Genomic DNA, 17,472 nt, shown 5'->3' with positions numbered 1-17,472 from the left:
TTCAGCTCAATAGCATCAATTATCAATTTTCAAGATTTTTGTATCAGCATACATATCACGGATTCCAATAGCTCAATTATTCGACTCGCTTCTGCTTATCGAATTAGACCTTCTATAATTCGAAATTTCAATGATATTAAACAACTCAAAAATATTTGATACCTTAAATATAAAATCTCTGGGCATAGGTTCGGCCGTTAGTGGAAATTAGATAAATAATTTATCTTGTGAAATTGAGCTTCTATAGATCTTTACTATTCTAATAATAATACTGATATTTATATACATTAATTGAACATGTTCAATAATTTCAAATAGTGATATATAATTTAACATTTAATTCTCATATGAATATATTTTAAACATGACTTTTACCTTATAATATTACTTGCGCAATTAAGTCTAAATCAAGCTTGATTTTTAAATTATACCCTCGACGAGCTAGCTTTCACGAAATTTATATCAATTCGTAGCACTGAGGATCCTCATAAATAATTATCAACTCACGTGTAGATTTTTCACAAATTTTTGATGATGGCCAGGATTCGTCTCGTGTGTCCCAAGCCTTTTCTGGTGGGCTGCTGTCGTCTTCTCCAATGGGGGCATTTAATTTAATAACTCACGTCATACAGTGACGTCATCAATGAGTTAAATGAATATAATTTTTAAAGTACATAGATCAAACTTTAAATTTTACAAAAATTAATTAATGTACAATAAGGGATTCAGTTAATGCTCTCATAGTTGGTGGGTGTCCCTGGTGACCTCTGGCAAGCAAGTAGGCTGTCGGTCTTCCCCTATTCTTTCTCAACGATACTTCCGACTTTTTAATTTTCATAAAATTTAAATATCCACTCCCATTGGCGGATTTTAAATACTCCGCGATGACGTAATTTAGTACTGTCAAATAGTCCATAACATAACAGCATATTACTATCCATTGATTGAATATTTTAGTCTTAAACTCTTATTTCATCTTGATTACATAATTTCGTATATTCTATAACAATTACAAATTTTTATAAAGACCATGTGGAGATTTTGAATTGAATCATTTTTAGCGCTTAGCAAATACTGTAATTTGATTGGTATATCCCCAAAACTGTACAGTGAGGTCCATGTTATAATGACAGTATTTGATAAACTTTGATGTTGCTATCCTTGTCTATCGTTCGACAAAGCAGGTAGTACTATCCTTTTCTAGCTCCACAACGAAGCCAAATCTGTTTTTGACGATGTAGAAATGTAATTAGTAAAGGCAGAGTATAGGTAACGCTGTTCTTCCATCTTTATCCACTGCCATTATAACGCGGACCTCACTATAGTAGGTATTAATACGCTCTATAAAAGCAAATCCCATTTCCTTTATCTTTTTGTTTTGTTTTTAATAATTTTTGTTCATGCTATATGATACAATAAATATTTTTGTGTTTTCTTAATCTTTTTTGTGACATTTATTTGACATGCTTAGTTGACAAACCCTCTTGTCCCAGTCTTAATAAATGCTACCTAGATGCAATTATTTTGCTAGCGAGTGTCTAATTAAATTGTAGATGTTCAGCTTGGTCGTTATTGATATTGCCGACAAGCGCTGTTTATATAGAACATAACCTCAAATTCACACAATATATTATTATTTTATTAAATAATTGAGAAATAGATTTTCATTTCAAGTTGTTAGCCATAATCTCGGCTTTCCTAGTCGTTATCGCCTTATCTATATTTTCCCTTGATAACACCATTGGTGACAGATACTTTTGCTATTCTGTCTGAGACTTAGTAATTTATTTCAGTTTATGAAATTTCTATTGGTATCAAAATGTACGGTCAGATCATTTAGCTAACCTTAACAGGTTTGATGGAGCCCAAATCGAGAGAGTCCAGCTTCAGAGATTGATAAGCATTTGTAAAAATAGCGTCAGACGTACTGAATGAGATTTTTGTGAAGATAATAGTTCAACACTTTATTGATATCTAATTTGAGAGCATAAAGGAATGATGCTATGTGGTATAATGCATATGAGCGGCGAATGTACTCTGGTCCAATGAATGATTTTATTACAGCCAGAAAATACATGCAGTACACTAGGCCATGTCATTACAATAAAATTACAAATAGAATTGCAATAAAAATGCATAAATGGTGTAGTACTGATACTAATGATGTAGATGTATGATGTGTGTTTCAGCTGTGCGTGATCCTTGAGCCGATGCAGGAGTTGATGTCGCGACACAAAGCGTACGCGTTGTCGCCGCGCGACTGCCTCAAGACGACACTCTTCCAGAAGTGGCAGCGGATGGTAGCGCCGCCCGGTAAGAGAGGTACCCAGCACAAAGCTCTCTCACTCACTCTATACACTACCACCTCACATTATTCTAAATCAATGCTAAACAAAATCAACAAGGATATCCAAATCATAAAAATACTTTTGTTCACTTCACAGCTTTTATTGGCTGCAGAGTAAAACGTTGAATAGCGTTCAATAAATAAATATGAATATTTTAAATAAACATAAATTATCACTAAATGAATATGAACGTTTTACTGTACAGAAATGTTAGTCTGAATCCAGAATCGAACCCAGTATCTTTCAGGTGTTGTGCCTTAAACTCCCTGAATCCCCTGTTACTTCAGCAGCATTCATTATTGAGCTAAGCCGATTGGCCAGATGGAAGGAACCGAATTTATTCAACACCAAATCAATGCTACTCAAATAAAATTTCTTATTTCGTTCACATACAAATACAGCATGATAGTAATTGAAACAAAACAAAAAAACCGAAAATGGAAATCACCACCGGCAAAAGTGAAACGTGCTCGCTGGTGGCAGCTTTATTCTAGTAATAAATTTGAATGTAAATCACTAAGCAAAAGGAGATAATCATGATAAAGTTGAACATAAAAAATGAACAAATGATACACATAAAGAATGTATGATAGAATGACAATATTATTTATTAAATATAAAGCAGAAAATCATAAAATTAGATGTATATAATAAAAAACTGTCCATATGTATTAATTATAATCTTTTCGTTGGATGTAACAATCATATTAACATGGCAAAAGAAAACAGGCAATGTTGTCTCATCAAGAGATTCTCTCAAAACCCAAAATCAACAGATTCTGTAATTTATTACAACACCTGCATAAAGTATCGTTGCGAACTGATTCGCTTCTGTCCCCTTTGAATTTTCACTCCAGGAATTTAATTTTAAATGAATGAAGCCCCAGTATAGAAGAGAAAACAATTAACTGAAACCCCTGGCAACCAGTGGCGTATCCAGGGAAGGGTTCATAACATTGGAGTAGAACGCACCTAAACTTTGGGCAAATCACGGGGGTGTTTGGGGGGGGTATGGAACCCTACTTATGGACCCGGTGGTCCTCCCCAGAAATTTTTAAAAATATAGGCTATATTTTCAATATTGATTAAATATAATCAATTTGGTGCGTTTACGCAATTTCCACTTGAAAACAAAGATTCCATTCAAGTTTTTTTTGTGTTCAGTAGGCCACTTATTATTTCGATGATTTTCCCTTGAAAATTTCATAGGGTTTTTGATTGAATAACAAGAATAGAATGGAATGGAATAGAATTTTATCAGTGATTCAATTGTTTTAAAAAATTAAGATTTTGTAGAAGGCCTACTCATTATTATGTAACAAGCTAGAATGCTTCAATTTTGGTTTTCAACCAACTTCAAATCATAGGCTTAGGCATCGTTCCGTATTAATTTAAACTTGATTAACGTTTTTTTCAAATTATCATGATTTTTACTCAAACTCACATTATTTCGGGGGGATAAAACCTTTTTTCAAATATTAGGGGAATGTTTCCCCCCTGTCCACGGTAGAAACTACGCCCGTTCATCATAGCTGTGAAATTGTGGGGGGATATGAATGAAACTGAAAAAACTAGTAGAGCAATCAAATAAAAAAAAAAAAATCAAGTAGAGCAATATAAGCAAAGTGAACTAACTTTGAAGTGCTATCTTAGTTTCTCTATCGCCAGCTATCCAGTCCGTACGCACTAGACCACTCACTCTCTTCAAGAAAATAGCTCATAATTATTATCATTGCTATTGCAGTGCTATTCTCTGATCCATTAAATTTCCTTGACTTACTTAGTACAGGGTGGGGCAGAGCCGACTGACGAGTTTGAAAGGGTTATAAATAATGAACGGAGAAACTTAGAAAAAAATGGTTTGGTTTATTGAATTCAGCTCGAAAAATAGTTTTTAGTGTTAGTTTTTGAAAATTATATCGGTTAAATGGCGGCCATCAGCAGCTATACACTGATGTAGCCTATTTTTGAAATTTTCAAACGCATTTTGGCATATTGCCACTGGTAAGGCCTGAATCTCCTCCCTGATTTTCTCCTTAAGCTCTTCCAAAGTGTGTGGGCGATGTTTGAAAACCTTTTCTTTGAGGTAGCCCCACAGGAAAAAGTCACAGACACTCAAATCGGGTGAGCGTGCCGGCCACTTCACGTCCCCCCTCAGAGAGATAAGTCGCCCTGGGAACATTTCTCTCAACAAATCCATTGAAATGCGCGCTGTGTGGGCTGTAGCCCCATCCTGCTGAAACCATATTTCCCCCAAGTCTTGTTCCTCAGCAAGTTCTTCCAATTTGGGTTGCAGAAACGTTTGTAACATTGTGACATAACGCTCGGAGGTGACAGTGACGGTGATGTTGTCATCTTCGAAGAAGTATGGCCCTATCACTCCAAATTGAGAAACGGCACACCAAACTGTCACTTTTGGTGAATTAAGTGGTCTTTCATGAAGTTGTCGAGGGTTATTTGCTGCCCAGTACCGGAAGTTTTGTTTGTTGACAGCTCCACACAGATGAAAATGAGCCTCGTCACTGCAGAAAAGAGTCGCCATTGCCGGGATGCGTTGAAGCATTTCCTTGCAACAATTTTTACGGTTCAAAAAATCGGCGGCATTTAATTTTTGCACAATCATGATTTTATATGGATGAAAAAACAAATGTTCATAAAGAATCCTCCTAATTGAACGGCTGGACATCCCCAAAGCTATTGCATGCCTGCGTGCAGAACGCCTCGGTGATTGCTCGACTGCTGCTCTCACAATTCTAATATTTTCGGGAGTTCTCACTGTTCTTGGTGCGCCATGTCTTCTTTCTTGTCGTGTACTACCAGTTTTCTCGAGTTGACGAACCCACGCTCTGATAGAGTTCACAGATGGGACGGGTTTGTGGACAGGAATGTTAAAATGTCGTCGAAACGCCCGTTGAACTGCGATAATCGAATGGTGATTTTCGTAAAAAGCGCGAACAACATAATCGCGGTTGTCACTCTCCCGTCCAATTCATGATGCACACTAAAAACTATTCTCCCGGGACTGTACAATGACGCCCACCGAGCCTGCCTACTCCCACCACAGGCTGAGCAGTGCCCCCTCCAAACTCGTCAGTCGGCTCTGCCCCACCTTGTATAATATAACTAAAATTTGGCAATAGATGCTAATTCTTGTGGCTGTTCCAGCCACAAATAAAATTAGGTTCCATTTCGGGGTGGGGGGATACATCCACATAAACCTCCCCCCCCCCTGGATACGCAACTTCTGGCAACGCATTTTCCGTCTTATCAGATTAGGTTTTCTTAGATTGAAACTTTGTGGTGTCGGATTTGGTTAAGAAGTTATTCCCTAAAACAGTTTGATAATCTAAATGGTAGTTACTATTAACATCAATTCACGACTGTCATAGTTTTTATTAATGTATTTTCCAATTTGCCAAAAATATATATATATATCACTAGTTATGTTGTAGAATAGACCAATATCTCTTTATTTTCTACCTTTTCTTGGCTGGTCTATAGGTAATAGTTAGAATAATATCATTCAAGTATAGTGAGCCGAGATGCTGAAAATAATACATTTTCCAACAACTGATACTAGTTACTTGTTATTCCAACAAACAGTTTGTTGTGACAGTTTAAAATATTGTACTCAATACGCATTTGTCTCCTCTATACTTATTATTTGTTGAAAGTGAATGTGTGTGTACCAACGTTTGTGTTGTGTTGGGCAGAATCGCAGCGGCCGGCGAACAAGCGACGGAAGCGGAAGGGCTCGCAGGGAGGGGCAGCGGCCAACAACGCACCTCCTGTCCCCAACAAGAAGCGATCGCCCGGCCCAAACTTCTCACTAGCATCTCAGGTAATCTCACCAACACTCATTGTGCCTCTGCTGAGCGTGAGCATTGCGGTTGCAAGCCGTGGCAATAACATTTGTTTGGGCCGCGAGAGTGGTCATGGGTCCCTGGCCCCTCAAACGTAGCTCTGTAGAGTCGGTAGATGTTTGAAATGTTGCACAATTCATGTGAAAAAATTGTCATTTAGTAATGAAGGGCCATTGGACTGGTTTAGAACATGCAATAAAGGTTATTTTGAATCTTAATTTTGCAATTTAGTAATCAAGGGCCATTGGATTGATTTGGCGTGTGCAGTAAAAATTATTTTAAATCTTAGTTATTTTAAAGGTTTAAGGCATTCTATAAAAACTGCCGTAATAAGAATGTTGTGACGGCATTAGCACATTTGACGTAATGAATGTATACCTGTAGCCTAGTTTCCATTCTGACAATGTTCGATATCATAGCAACACGGAGAGCTGTGCCAGCATGTTTGTTTCCATTTTGGCGCAAACTGCATGAAAGTGCAATGACGCTCTAGTGACAATAAAGCTCTAGTGACCTTGATCACTATAAAAATACATAAAAGTAACCAAAACTCCCTTAGTTTTGATTATTTTCGGAAATTAAACTTACTCTCACTTGGTCATCTGACTTATTTGTTCTGACTGGATCCTAGGTGCTGGTTCCAAATTCGAAATCAGAATCGTTATTTATAAATTGATAAGAAAGTTGGTTGGGATTTTAAGAGAAAAAGAGATTAGTAATCAATTGCGAAATACGGAACTGCAACAACATTTGAGCCACGGCAAATGTGTTGGTCCGTCGCAATTCTTGCATACAAACTGCCGAGTATAAATGTAGACAGTTCCCATTTCTTCAAATTCCCGTAATTCGATCCCTAGTCATGTTGCTGCGTTAAATCTGTAGTAATGGAAACAAGGCTTTAGGAGATATCTTGATGCTAGGTGTTCAGTACGCGTCCTAAAAATACAATACATGACTGAAAGAAAAACATTTAAAACGAAATTATTGCTATCCTCCAAGATTTGCAACACTGTCATTCCAGGGTTTCCATAACGGTACAACAGACTGCAAACTCCGCATAACCCCACATGTTTCTTATATAATTTTACATACATTTTAAAAAGTAGTAAATTTTGGAATTCTAATGGTATGGTAGATACGTGCTTGCTATTCATCAATAATATATTAGTTCAATGAATCAATTAATCAGTGCAAAAGATATTATTTCAAAATTTCTCGTTTCTCAGCCACAAAGCGCTATGAACGCCAATTGTGAGCACATCTTTCCGATATCATCTCTGAAAGTAAAAGAAGTACTTTTGGACAGTTTGACTTTGAACATAAATTGCATTATGAATACACGCCATTCCATTAATATTCTACTAGTGTTATATATTTTTTGCGTGGAAATGACACTGTTTCATAATTTCTCATTTCCCAGCGCCACCCAGTACCTTCTCACTCTGCACGCTCACTGGCCCAAAATAAACAAATAATAGGCTAGATCAGAAACATCCATCTTAAAGGCGAGAAGTACCGGTAGACAGCCAATTTCCTTACCTTCCTTGAAAAATTCAGTGATGAGTCGCTTGAATGAAGGGGAAGGCCAGGGGCTACAACTCATCTAAACATCAATAAACAATTGTGTTCGAGGGTGTCTAGCAGTCGGCAATTAGTATGAAATGAAATAAAGTCGGGAATCAACCTGGAATATTAAGTTATGTGTGGAAAATTCATAGATTATGAAGTTCATTTTTTCCCATATTGAAGAGTTTTGCTAGCACGTTTGTCAGTCATTGACCAAATTTTTGTTGTAAAAGAGAAAGCTAGCTGAGTGAGTATTGAGTTGAGTTTTTTTCATATTGGGCGGGCCTGAACTAGTGTTACCAATATCTAGTGTTACCAGTATTTTGCAAATATCGATGTTTTTGGACCGATATTCGATATTTTTGACATTGATGGCCAGACACTAGCCTGAACCGAGCGAGTGTAGTGGGGAGACGGTTCAGTGTTTCCACTTTGCTTCTTCAATATTTCCCTCCACAACACTTGATATTACCCTTTTCCCCTCACACTATATTTGCCATTTTTTGACCGAATTTGACTTATTATGCATGATTTTGGACCGCCTTGACGAGCCGAGAAGAATGAAGTGTAGTACGATGAAATCTGAGCATTGTGTCAAATGTTATAACTGTTTGAAATTTTGATCCTTGAGGTGTCCTTAAGCGCGCCTCTCCACTAGGAAATACTGAAATGAAGTGCATCTAACGGGTGATTCTGATAGAACATAATCTCATGAACTTATGTCATTGTGCGAAATATCAATGTGAGGACAATGTAGTTGGTGATGATGGTTGAAGCTGAAAATTGGGTGTTTTTTCACAATACAAGGAGCATTGTTGTCAGGTGTACCTGGAAATCTATATGAGATAGAGCGCTCTACCTGATCTCAGTTTGTAGAGCACAAAAATACGCCCAGAGGGATTTTGAATTATACATCTAAATGATAACAATTGGAAGATATTGTTGATCAAAAACTAAAATTCATCAAAATTTATTTTTTTCTTCAAATTTCACTCATTTTTGAAAAATTATAACTCAGTACTCATGCGAGATAGAGAGTTCCGAATGATCTCATTTTATTCAAAATTTTATAATCTAAAAAAAGGCGAGAGCAAATTTTTCTGTCCGATTACGAGATTTGGCAGAAATAGCTGAAAACTGGAAAATGAGCCGAAAATACGAGGTTTTTGTGCCACCCTGTATCTAGCACGAGGAAATTTTGCATGAAGAAATTGGTTCTGGACTTCTCTTATGTACCCAAATAATATATTAAAAAATTAGAACTACAATATAAATTGTATGCACCAATGTATATAGTGACTGGACTATAACAAACTATAAGAAATTTACATTGTGAAAACCTCGGATTTATTGTCAGTTAATTATAAACTCTCTTTATAACGTCAAGAATAATGGGCCGAGAACTGAGAAGGTAACGTAGCCAGTCGGATCTTTTGATTTTCAGACATGATGAGTTTTTTAGATAAGATTCAGTTATAAAATATGTTAAAGTATGTATTTCCTAGATTGTCTTTCTTAAAAAGTGTGTTTCCATATTATAAAAACTATTAATTTTTCCTCGGTTTAAAATTAAGTTTTTGAAACCTCTTTTACAGTGCCACTCTGATATAGCGTAATTAAAATGGTCCCTTAAATGACGTTATAACCAAGTTGCACTGAACTTCCTTTGGAAGGGTGATCACTTGTAGAGCAGACGTCGAAAATACACACTCCTATTTGCACCCATTGTATTCTAGCCCTACTTCCCTATTATTAGGCATTACTGTAGTCGTAATAGGCATATTCCGACTCTACGCTACACCCCAAAATTGCACATAGACGCACATTACTCAGTGACTCGTCCTAATATCGCGCGGTCAATAATATGCATGTGTGATGGCTGCCTAATAGTAATATATAATATATTATATGTTTATGTATTAAATGCTCTTGGTGTGTTTCAGGACGTAATGGTGGTAGGGGAGCCATCGCTGATGGGGGGTGAGTTTGGTGACGAGGACGAGCGACTGATCACGCGGCTGGAGAACACGCAGTACGACGCGGCGGCCGTTGTCGGCTCAGTGGGGGGGGACCACCACGGGGTAGGGGGGGTTGACGGGGGCCCAGGGGGGCCGCCCTCCTTCCAGGGCCCCGGGAGGGCAGTCGCCCGGTGGAGGCCAGGGTCAGGGGGGGGCCCCCCAACTCGTGGGGGCCGGCAGACAGGGGCGGACCCCCACCCTCCTCGCAGCCCACTGTCAACAACAGTCAGGACTCAGACAAGAAGTCACCGGCTGTCAGTCAGTGACACCATCACTAGTGACACTCAGTGACACCAACTAGTGACAAAGTGCGCGACAGGACACGTGTCAAGTGATCTCTGCCAATGGTTAGTGCTTTATACTCGGTTCAACGCAGGGAGACCATACTCATTTCTAGTGTTAATATTAATGGATAATTCTATACAATATCACAGGGAAGGTCTATCGCAGTCCATTGATTTATTGATTCAAAAATACACTATTCATATAAATAATATGGAAAGAAAAATAATGCTTTTTTTATATAGTTCGTAGAGGATCTCTACTGTTCACTTTAGTTGAAGGTTAGAAGTGCACCTTTGCACCTGGTGCTCCTTCTAAATAAAACGACTTTGAATTATTGTTGAGGTCGTTTTATCTAAGATGGATTTTTACCACAAAATCACCTTCAAAAAATGCTAAATGATTTTTCACACTGCGAAAATAGTGTTGAAGGATGAAGCTTTGTAATGTTCACAATGGAGATAATGCTCCTTTCAAATAAAACGACTTTGAATTGTTGAGTCGTTTTATATGGAATGGATATCTACAGCAACATAACCTTCATTAGAACAAATCAAGTTGATGTTTTTTATGGTGTGCAATTTTCTGGTAAAATTACAGTATACAAATGGTGGCGTGAATACCGCATAGTATTAGACTAATGAGAAGATACCTAGTTGTTCGGTGCGGGGGCGGATGGATTTAGAAGGAAGCTAGTTGCGCATGTCTTTCTACTCTATTCCTAATCATAAAATAACGGCATGCTGGCTAGTTGACTGATAGCTGGTAATATATAGGAGGTCCTGGGTCAATCGGTCTAGGGATCAACTCATAGGGACTGTGTATATTTTAATATTTATTTTATTTATTCGTGGATACAATTACAGATCATATATATTGAATGTAATTGGGGAAGAACAACACGCATGGCCCAAAACTATTTTATTCCCAAATTTTGATAATGAAAAACATGTGCAAAAAATAGGTTATGGTTTAACAGTTGAAAGTTTAATTAAATTTTCGTTAAAAAAAATATATATATGAGCTATAAATTTTGAATTTCGATTCAAGTAGGATTAAAACTCCAAATCATAGTCAAATATCACACTCAATTATCACCGCACATTGAATAAATTAAGTTATTTCTGAAAAAATGCACAAAACTTCTCACGAAGCACAGCTGTATATACAATACTCAACTACGTACTTTTCAATTCCGACTAATGTTTTCAGTGAACTGAATAATCAGAGTGCATAGAATATTCCTTTATATGTTTTGGTTACTCAGGAGAGAATAGTTTATTTCAAAGTACCTATTGATAAAAGAGAGAAAATGTATTAAATCCAGTGGAAATGTATATTGTCTTTTTACAGTACGTATAGCATTGTGAACAGGTCGCAAATCAGTGTCTCCTTTCTGTGAACCGAGTATATGTATGTTCAATTATAATGTTGAAATGTAGCGAAGAAAGAGCAACATACTAATGCTATTGTGCTACTATTGTATAGCAGCTGCAGCTGACAAATTTGTACGATTATCTAAGGCTAGTTAGGTTTTTTGACGATGCGAGACACCTATCCAAACATTCCAGAAATTGTAAAAATTGAAAAATTATTGATGATGATTTTATATGATATAAATATATAAATAGATATTATAAATAAATGAATAGAGAATTATATCAATAGTTATAAATATCAAGTGATGAGGTTGGATAGAGTACTTTGCGCGCCCAATTTTCTAAAATAACGTGTAAATAGTTGAAGAGAAAGATTTTTCTGGACGTTTAGTTTTTAGTAGGTGACTAGTTTTGAACAGCAAACTGCAGCAATTGACATTTTTGTTGTCAATTTTAAGTTGTTTTTTTTTTAATTTTGTCCCCTGATTTTGGGAATCGACGCCCAATGTTCCTCTAGTTAAGTACTACTACACTAAGCTTCTTTATTTTCTGACATTGGATTCTGGAAACACACACAAAAACTCCAATCTCGAATTTTGTTTGTAAATGACGACGACCATTTATGTATTATTTTTTAGAACTGTTTTTAATAATGTGTGTGAATGAATGTGTGGAGTCCGCGCTGGGAGTCTGTTCTTTCGATGCAAATGATTATTATTATTATTGAAAAAAGAAGCCAAACTAATGTGAGAAATGTAATAATACATCACAATAGCTATTAATTTCTAAACAAGTGATCAATTGCATTTGTTCAATTGTAAAGTGTAATCAATATTATTAGCAGGTTGTTTATTGCAGATTAGGTTTTTTTTTTAATATTTTGATGCAGTTGAATAGTTTTTAGTTCAATTGTGCAATGTGTCTTGCATCCACAACAAGGTGGTCGAACTTGAAAGTAATCGAAATTATAAACTTTTTCTTTAATAATAGAGTAATTTTGTGATTGAACTTATCACACATACTGAATATATTATCAGATGACATACATCACATTCATTATTGCTGTAAAATATTGAATCAACATTGTGTTTAGAACCTTATAATTTCATTTTTCTCCTACTATTCGTGCATAAACACGTAGTAAAATAGTTTCAAAAAATGTCATGTATTTATATTTATGTATGTATGCATGCAATACATATACAGACTAATGGAAGTTCTCTTCAACTCAAGCCAGAACCCTTTTGTTGTTTGGGTTGCGGGTCTTTTCGATTATTTTGTACAATAGGCCTAACGTAAAGTCTCAATGCAATATAAAAAATCACATTGTACATTTCTGAATAGTTCAATCTCCAATGTATTTGCTTGTAGTGAACAATATTATTTTGAACGCAGTCTCGTATCTTGATCATTACTTGAGCCTTGATAAAACTTTGAAATGACTCATTGATTTGTTCAAATGATTAATTTTGTGACAGCTACTCATAGAGTGTATCATGTTAGTGTGTAGCCAACTTATCAATAAAAAGGACCACGAACAATAGTCAAGTTGAAAAAGTACAAAGTCGAATCGTTCTCTTCTGTAAGAATAATTTCTTTGTAAGTAGTTGGGATCATGTGTAACTTTGAAGCCAATCAAATTTGATAAATCGTTAGGTAAAATCTGTGATTATACTTGCGTACATAAATGTATTGTTATAGTTGGTCATTAACAAGTAGTTAATATAAATAACGGTAGTTATTATTGATAATAAATCAACTAACGGATGAGAAAGTTTTTTTTTTGTTTTATGCAATGAAATTATTTCTACTAGGTAGTCTATTGTTTGACTTCTGAATTGTTTTCGAAAAAATGATTATTCTTCTGTTCGATTATTTTCTCAATTATTTTCAAAAAATGTTAGACAATTTAAATATCTATGATTGATAATTTACAAATTATTTTGAATTTTCGAGCGTTGAACGATTGTAATAGTATTGGCTGTTCTACAAAATTGCCAACTTAATATTTTATCGAATGAAATTTTTCAAATTTGATACTTACTGTGCTAGATTATTTCTTATTATAATTAAATATATATTAAGATATATATTTTATATATCTTACGAATTTTCTGTTGTTTTTAGTGATGCTTTAAAGGGTTTTTAAAGTCTTTGAAAAAATGTCGAATCAAATAATATAGATTGACATGATATTTGAGGAATTATTATTCTACAAACTATAATATTTTAATTGAATATTGAAAAATTTTAATTTGTTCAGCTGTTTAGGGAATCAGTCAGTCTCTTTCGTTCCACCATAGAGGCCTTAATTTTTCAATTTTCTCCAAAAGTCTAAATCTTATTCTATCTAGAATATAATACTTACTTGAAATGAAACTTAATACATACAAAATGTATTAGTAAATTAGTAAATGTTTAAGTAAATTTTGCTTCATTGAATATGGAATTTAACACAGTAGGTTGTAAGATATATTTCTCTTCAGATCTGTCCTAGAGGTTTACCAGCAATTTTCTTGTAATTTCTACATATCAGTAGTTCCTTATTTCTTTCAAAGTAATTCAATTCTCCGAAAGGTTCATTATAGAATTATTTCAATCAAATAAATAAACAATGAATTATATTATTATATCCATGAATTCAGTAATTGAAACTTACATTACATAGATAAAAATAAATAATGAAGTAATTTGAAGATTTTTTTTTAATATCTCCAATTCTCTACAGAATTTCAATTTTTGTTTCATATAATTATTTTTATTTGAATAATTATTTTCTATACAAAACGCATATTTAGTTGTCGATTTGCTCAATGAATTGCAAAATTGTTGAAAATGCATAATTTCTCGAGCAATGAGTCTAGGTCATGTAAAAACATGTATATTTATAATAAAAGAAATTCAATTAAATGGGAAATGAAGAGATTAATAATTTGTATGATAAATAATGTCACATAGCATTACTTGATGACAAAGTATTTAAAACGATAAATTATTATTACATAATTAACATACTGATCCATGTGTGCATGTGTGTGTTTGTATGTAAGTATATTTACAATATATACCTATGTACAATATTAATTTGTAAACAACCATTAGAATCTTCAATTTTTATAAAATTATTATGATCATAATTATTATTATTATTATTGTTGTTGATAATGATAGTACCATTTTTATGATTATTTAATTGTATTTACTAGCACGGTAAGTTTTCCTGAGGAATTGATGATTGAATTTGAATAATTTTAAGCACTGAATGTGGAAAACCAAATTTTTTACTTTTCTATAAATTGAATGGATATTAAAAGTTTTCTAGCCATTGAAAAATTATTCGAAAAATTTTGTTGAATTGTTGGATGAATGGATAGTTTTTGGGTATGATTTTTCAATAACAACCTAATTGTAAATTTTAATTGACACACATAATATTTTATATGTGTTTGTAAATCAGTTTGTTGAATGGATATTGTTTATCCATAAATAATCAAAGATGTGAAACATCTCGTTTATAGATTTGATGATGATAATAAGAGAGTAATCAGTGTGTTTGAATTCTGCTGTTTCTTTGTAAAATATTGTTTTGTTCTTAAAAGATTACTGTTTCCTTTCAATCAACATATTGACGGAAACAAAAAATATAGCAATAACTGTAAAATTTATAAAATATATTTTTAGATTAGTGATGTAAATGAGGAATTCTTTCAGTCATTTTCAGATTAACAACCAACTAACGTTGGATTCTCCATTCAAATTTGTAGTTACTGTATAAGAGTTTCAACTTTTTTCCCCATTCATGATTGATTTTGAAGAAAATCTGAATCGTTCATTTTTGCACAGAGAGATCATGAGCAACTTTTTCTTTGAAAACTATTCTGTGGGTTATTTCACGAAGTGTTATTAGACTTCGGTAACACTTGAAAATAACTTACAATTGTGTATTTTCAACTGTTACTTGATTCTAATCCAGTATAATGCCCATATTCATGAACATTACTAGACTTGAGTAACACTTCAAAATCATAGATATTAGTGTATTTTCAATTGGTACTCGATTCAACTAACGTTTCGGAATATGCTATTTCACTACTATCATGCAATAGAGAAGGATAAAATCCCAACATATTCTGTAGGAGAAAGTGATTCGTTCCTTTAGTTACAAAATTTAGCTCAATAGAAGAAAACGATATCCAGTCCATGGAGTAATAATTTAGATACTCCTACGTAGTTTGACTTACTAGATGTTGCTTAATTTGTAGTTGGAAAACTTGTTGAAAACGTTGTTGAAAAACTCGAGAATCACTCTTTCCTATACAATATTGGTTTGAAAACTTTTCTTAATTTTTCTGATTAAACAGGTTCTTTTTTGAAAGTAAGACTGTACAATGAATTGTTGAGACGTAATACTAATGTTTTGTCTCAAAAAATGTGTCATATGCTTCGTTTATCTATTCATTAGGTGATTGAAAATAATACAGACCAAAGCTGTTCACAGTCGATTCATCGAGAGACAATAATAACACAGAGCTTGCACGTGTGTGCGTATAAAAGTGATGACTTGTTTGTTAACATCGTCTCTCGGCTCCCAGAACAGACTAAATAATTTTGATTATAGTATTATGTTAGTAAAAGTGGGCTATGTTTTCACTTCATCGATTGTGTTACACTTCTGATTCTTGATGCTTTCCGAGAAAAAAAATTGAAAGATTGTCATCGCCTCTCTGTGCTGCATGAATGAATAAATTCAATTTTTTCTTGTATAAGAATATATACCAAATAATTTTATATTATTAACTTGAAGGGATATATTCCTATCATTTGACTCAATTGTGAACTACCTAATTTAATTATGAAGCCTCTATTATTGGCTGCACATAGTATGTTGAAAATTGAAAAATTTGATGCCAAACCGGAGTTAAACAACACATTTTCAAAGAACAAATTGTAATCATACCAAAACTGTTCATTCCAACCATAAATTTGCGGCTAAGAGTCGAACTGAATACAGAAATGCATTCAATTTTCTAAATTAAATACGTGATGAATAAATGTGAGATATTTGTCAAAATTTTGAACACTGATTTTAATTTGTTTGATTAGAAAACTTGTTGTGGCTGCAAGAACGAATCTTGTACATTGGTGTTGGAGTGAAAGATTTATGCTGTATGAAGTACTGATTGTATGAATATCCTGTATTGATTCATTTGAAACCCTAAATATGAAAATAAAATTTTAGCAAATTATTAAGAAAAATGTTTTGAAGATTTTTTTTCTTACTCCGCCAAAACTCAAAAATGGTATTGAATTTGGTCAATCTGCTACAGACTCTTGTTCTTCACATCAACAAGCATCATTATAAAAAGTTACAGCAAACTTGAGATACGTTTTATTTGTAGGCTACAGTTTTTTTAATTCATGCACATCAATGGAATTATGAATTTTTTGACAAAACTAAAAGTACGATATCTCAGGTTTGGCTGTAATTTGCATCATAAATGAATAAATGCAACTTTTTGTTGAATTGAGAAATATCGAGGCCAAATTATGTGCCCCTTGCTATACAGTATACAGAGTTAGTTGTAGAACTGCAAACATACAGAAAAAACAAATTTTCAAAACATAATTATTTTCTGAACTGTAATGAATTTTGTAAATCTGACTACAGAATTGTGTACGCAATGAGAATATGTATGTCAAGTTTCAGCAATTTTTAGATTTTTTTTGTATTTCCACATATCCCTAAAACCTGTGTGTATTTTCAATTTAATTGTATGTCTGAGTTTATTAGATCTTGGATCCAAGATCTACCTGATCCAACCATACAGGGTTGAAAATTCTTAAAAATCCTCTATTATGGTTTTTTGGACAAGAAACAAAATAATTTTCTCAGATTTGGCTGAAATTTCCACCATATTTAGAGCTTGACCTGAGTTGAGACCAATTTTCGCTCCCTTAGCTACTATATAGGGTGAGTTATGGAGCTGCACGTATGAATATAAAATTTTCAAATAAC

At 34.1% G+C, this 17,472-nt stretch overlaps 1 protein-coding gene across 5 annotated transcripts in view; it reads left to right on the top strand.

The window, feature by feature from the left end:
* Nucleotides 1–16,712, top strand: part of LOC111044396 (LIM domain-binding protein 2) — a 122,429-nt gene extending 105,717 nt beyond the window's left edge. For 4 of the 5 annotated variants that reach the window (XM_039425821.1, XM_039425819.1, XM_022329539.2 and 1 more), the window contains 3 exons: nt 2,190–2,322; nt 6,062–6,189; nt 9,721–16,712. In XM_039425821.1, coding sequence (XP_039281755.1) covers nt 2,190–2,322; nt 6,062–6,189; nt 9,721–10,086 — 627 coding nt within the window. In that variant the 3' untranslated portion in view covers nt 10,087–16,712. The remainder of the gene's footprint in view (nt 1–2,189; nt 2,323–6,061; nt 6,190–9,720) is intronic. The other variant, XM_039425820.1, reaches the window with a different exon arrangement.
* The last annotated feature ends 760 nt before the right edge of the window (nt 16,713–17,472 follow it).

This window comes from Nilaparvata lugens, chromosome 4 (assembly GCF_014356525.2).
Source record: "Nilaparvata lugens isolate BPH chromosome 4, ASM1435652v1, whole genome shotgun sequence".
Classification (NCBI taxonomy): domain Eukaryota; kingdom Metazoa; phylum Arthropoda; class Insecta; order Hemiptera; family Delphacidae; genus Nilaparvata; species Nilaparvata lugens.
The sequence above is the reverse complement of the archived record's forward strand: the minus strand, read 5'-3'. Positions and strand labels throughout refer to the sequence as shown.